The 4,343-nt window shown below is 36.6% G+C and overlaps 1 protein-coding gene across 2 annotated transcripts in view; it reads left to right on the top strand.

The window, feature by feature from the left end:
* The first annotated feature begins 981 nt into the window (after positions 1-981).
* LOC107667002 (FERM domain-containing protein 4B-like) overlaps positions 982-4,343 on the top strand; it is a 48,852-nt gene continuing 45,490 nt past the window's right edge. For both annotated transcript variants that reach the window (XM_016458563.1, XM_016458562.1), the window contains exon 1: positions 982-1,143. In XM_016458563.1, the coding sequence (XP_016314049.1) occupies positions 982-1,143 (162 nt within the window). The remainder of the gene's footprint in view (positions 1,144-4,343) is intronic.

Genomic DNA, 4,343 nt, shown 5'->3' with positions numbered 1-4,343 from the left:
ATGACAGCTGTGTGTGCATGTTCCTCCTCGATTTGTACGATTCCCTCTCAGAATGACCTTTAAGTCTGAACTCTACCCCAAGATGTGTAATGCAAGACCCCAAACTCATACACAGACAGCAGGAGGAGAAAGAAAAACATCCTTTTGGATTGCTACAACCTGTACATCTGACATATTGAATGTAATCTAAACAAATTTGGAACAAGAAATGATGCTGTGGAAACCTAGAGGTCAAATGGATGAAAGGTTTAGTTGAGGGGTTCACTGAGAGGATGGAAAATGGCCTATTTTATTCCATTTTGTCCAATGAAGACCGTTAAATTTCCTCTATAATTTGCTGTAGAGTTTGGGCGTTAGTCATCATAACACATCAGCCTCCTATATTGCGTATTTTTCCTTTATGGAATATGCCGGGTGGAGAAGTGTGGCGTCTGGCGGAAACTACGCCCTTAACAGACACAATTTCATACAGAAGCAGCTAGTAACCCTTGCCTTCTTAATAAGAGCCATAGATATAAAGTTGCGTGTCTTTATTTTAATCGCTATGACTAACAAAACATTCTCATTGATCGGTCTTATATAAGTGTCTGTAAAACATTGGTCACAAAAGACATACACTTGTGAAAAGCACAGAGAAACCACAACTTTTGTTTATGAGAAGGGACTGGCACGGCTGGGACGGTCATTGTGTACAATTTGCGTAAATATGTGTGTGTATGTGAGTCTGCACTGCTTACATTCTTTTGTATATGAGTGTGTGCATCACTGAGTATGTCTATAGGCTTGTCTCTGAGTGTGGATTGTTTGTGGCCTGCCCTCTCTCTGTGCGCTCTTCCAAGGGGGAAAGTCTTGGACAGAAGCCTACATACAGAACCTCAAACCCAGCCAGTGGCATTCCGACCCTGGCTCTTCCAGGCTCCAGTTAGTTTACATCAGCCTCAGAGGGAGCACACAGCTTCTTAGTGTGCCAGACAAACAGGGATGGCACTGGGATTATTTTGTGGCATAGAGGATCTGCTGGCCTCTGGAAGTCAGTTAGTGTGGACTGTGGCTGAACAGGTGCTGAGGAGATGCTACAGTGATGGGCTTGTACCCTGTAGGAGGTTCCTGCAGACATGGTGTCATCTGGGAGATGTCTACGAGGTATGAGATGTCTATATGTATGTCATGTACACTACTATTCAAAGTTTTGGGGTCATATATATTATTCAATACATTTAGTCATCAAGGATGCATTAAATGGATCAAAATTGACATTAAAGGTAATGTATAATGTTGCATATGATTTCTGTTTAAAAAGTTGTTTACATATGAATCCTGAAAAAATGCATGTCATTTTCCACTAAAATATTAAGCACAGCACAACTGTTTTTAACATTGATATGTTTCTTGAGCCCCAAATCAGCATTTTAGAATGATTTCTGAAGAATAATGTGACACTAAAGACTGCAGTAATGGCTGCTGAAAATTCAGCTTTGCCATTACAGAAATATATTTCATTTTAAAATATATTAAAATAGAAAACAGTTATTTTAAATTGTACTAAAATTACTATATTTTTGACCAAATAAATGCAGCCTTGGTGAACATATCTTTCATAAAAAAAAAAAAAAACTCATACTGACCCCATTCTTTTGAGCAATAGTGTAAATCTAAATTAAAAGGTGTGTCGTCATTTAGGCTACTCGCGCTCATGTTGGTCCTGTATGATTTTCTTTCTTCTGTGGAACATAAAAGGATGAATTCAGCGAAATGTAGGCTAGTAGCTCGTGGATGGAGACCAGGGATTTTCTAGAGTCTAGCTAAACAATGAAAAAAAAGTATCATAAAAGTAGCCATATGAATTATTCCAAGTCTTGTGAAGCCATGTGATAGCTTACGTGAGGAACAAACTAAAATGGATTTATTATTCAATTAAACTCTTACTTGACAGCTGCTGTCACCATTCACTTTCAACATATGTAAAACTACTTTTTTTGCGTCATGGAAGATAGAAAGGGATATGGGTTTGGAACAATATGAGGGTGTGTAACTGATGACAGAACCACTCCAGTAGGTGTCTGACAAAACTTTATTTGAGTTTTATTGAGAGTAGTTCTATTAAGTCAAAATATGAATGTAATTTGTTCTTTTGGATGTTGTCATAGCACTATCTGCTCAATTCATCTACTTTTCATGAGTGTAAGCGTCACTGTTTCTCCTCTTATTGTTGTGCTGTGGTCTGTCTGATGGCATTGTTTCTAAGGAATGCTGTTCTAATAACCTTAACCTGGAGTCAGTAATTCATGGCATCTAATATATAATATATGATGTTAAACATTGATGTGGTTTCTTCAGAAGTCAAGATGAACAAATGCTTGTTGTCCTCACAGAAATCTGAACTGGTAAACAATCATGAGCTTTTCTATCTTTTAAAGTTGTATGTAAAACATTTGGAGAAAGTGTCTAAAGTCTTTGTGGAGCCACTTTTTTTTCAAACTCTGTGAAGACATGTTTATTGACCATGTGGACACTGTGTGAAAAATGTGTCAGCTTGTAGTACTTTCCATGAAGAGGGAGTAAATATGGATGTTTGTTTTTCTTTGTTAACAAATGGTCAGTAAAAGAGGGGCTTCACCGGAAAATGTTGTAATCATTCTTTCTTAGGGGTTCTATATTTAGAAAATAAATTAAGGCTGCCCAGTTATAACAATAATTAGAACCGTTCATTGATGTTGTAATTGTGATTATTAATAAATTAGTAAAATGTACATTAAATATTACTTTTGTGGGGGACACTGCATGCCATATTCTTTATTTAGGCTAAACATGCAAAGCAAGCTGATTGGTATTTCAGTGCACCCTTAAAATGCAATGCACCCATACTGTCACATAGCAGTTTAGCAAGAGCAAACTGACTGTCAAGTGCACAGACTCTCAGGTGATGTTTCTATAGCACAATATACTGTCAGTATGTCACTGAGAACACTAATAGTAGTAAAAACAAATCTAGCAAAACCTCATTTGTTAGGAATGCTTTGTATTTACTGTTTGGCTTATGGACTCATTTAATCACTTCAGATTGATCATTGGATTCAATTGCTCAACTGGCTTGTCCATGGTTGCATTTTATAGGTTTATTTTATATATATATTTTTTCTTCTCTCAAACAAAAATCATTTGTTTACAGGATGCTAACACAGCTCTTTTTTATATGGTGAAAGTGAATGGATACCATACTGTGGGCTGTGAAGCTTCACAAATGCCCAAAAAGCACAATATGAAACCATAAAAGAGGTCCATACTATTCCAAGTTTGTTAATGATCATGGTCTGAGCCCATATGATGCGTGAGAGAAACTGATCAAAATTTAACTAGAAATTTAATTTCCAATTTTATTTATGTGTTTCTTTAATCAACTTTATTGGGAGTCACTCCACAGTTGAGTGATATTTATACATCCAGACAGATCTTCTCTCCAGATGTTTTTTTTCTTTTAAGATTTTGACGTAGTTTTAGGACTGGAAGGTCTGAGTCATTTCATCCTTTTGTTTTTCTTGTGAATCGCCCTGAGACGGTATTGTTTGTGTAAGATTGGACTTGAAAATCACACTCGCACATGGAGGTTAAGGGTTTATAATTCAGGGAGAATGACCCATATGTCAAGAGCATTATACGTCACATGACCCTCTCGTTTTGCATGGTCACTTATTCCCTTCCCCCACAGGCACAACATATATAGGCTTAGTTCACACAAACACAAATCCATTATGCTTCCATTGTCTTCAGATATTAAAGTATAAAATCATAAGTTTAAATATTCATTATAGATCCCAAACTCTATACTAACTTCTTTGTCTGCATTGATCTGTAACATGAGTTAGCAGACTGATATAACAGCCACTCAGTGAATAGTGATGAGCGTATAGTGTGACAATACACAAAACAAGTGAGATCCCTGCATGAGTAAATCTATACTGGACAAGTAGAAAATACATAAGTGGGTGTTTTTTCAGGGATAAGTGGAGATCTTTTTAGTGGGGGGGCAAGAACGTCTTAGGGGGCAGGGAAGTGATGCTGCATTAAGCTTAAATAATGCTGATGCTGAGTCTAGTGTAAAGCACTTTCAAGAGCATTGTTTTTGGCAAGATAAAGTTCAACTCAAAGCCAGTGAGGCTCGCTGCATTGCTGGTGGAACAGATTTTCCTAATGTATGGTAATCGTTATTGACTGCTATGGTATTAAACTAATCAAAATGTAAATATTAAACTCAACATTAAGCTAAGCAAAACACTGCATAAGAATGAATTTCAAGTAATATTCTCCATTTGAAATAAATTGTAAAAAAAAAAAAAAACACCCAA

The sequence above is a fragment of the Sinocyclocheilus anshuiensis genome, unplaced genomic scaffold, assembly GCF_001515605.1.
Source record: "Sinocyclocheilus anshuiensis isolate Anshui unplaced genomic scaffold, SAMN03320099.WGS_v1.1 scaffold615, whole genome shotgun sequence".
Taxonomy (NCBI): Eukaryota; Metazoa; Chordata; class Actinopteri; order Cypriniformes; family Cyprinidae; genus Sinocyclocheilus; species Sinocyclocheilus anshuiensis.
Note: the sequence above shows the minus strand (reverse complement) of the source record. Positions and strands in the feature narration are given on the sequence as shown.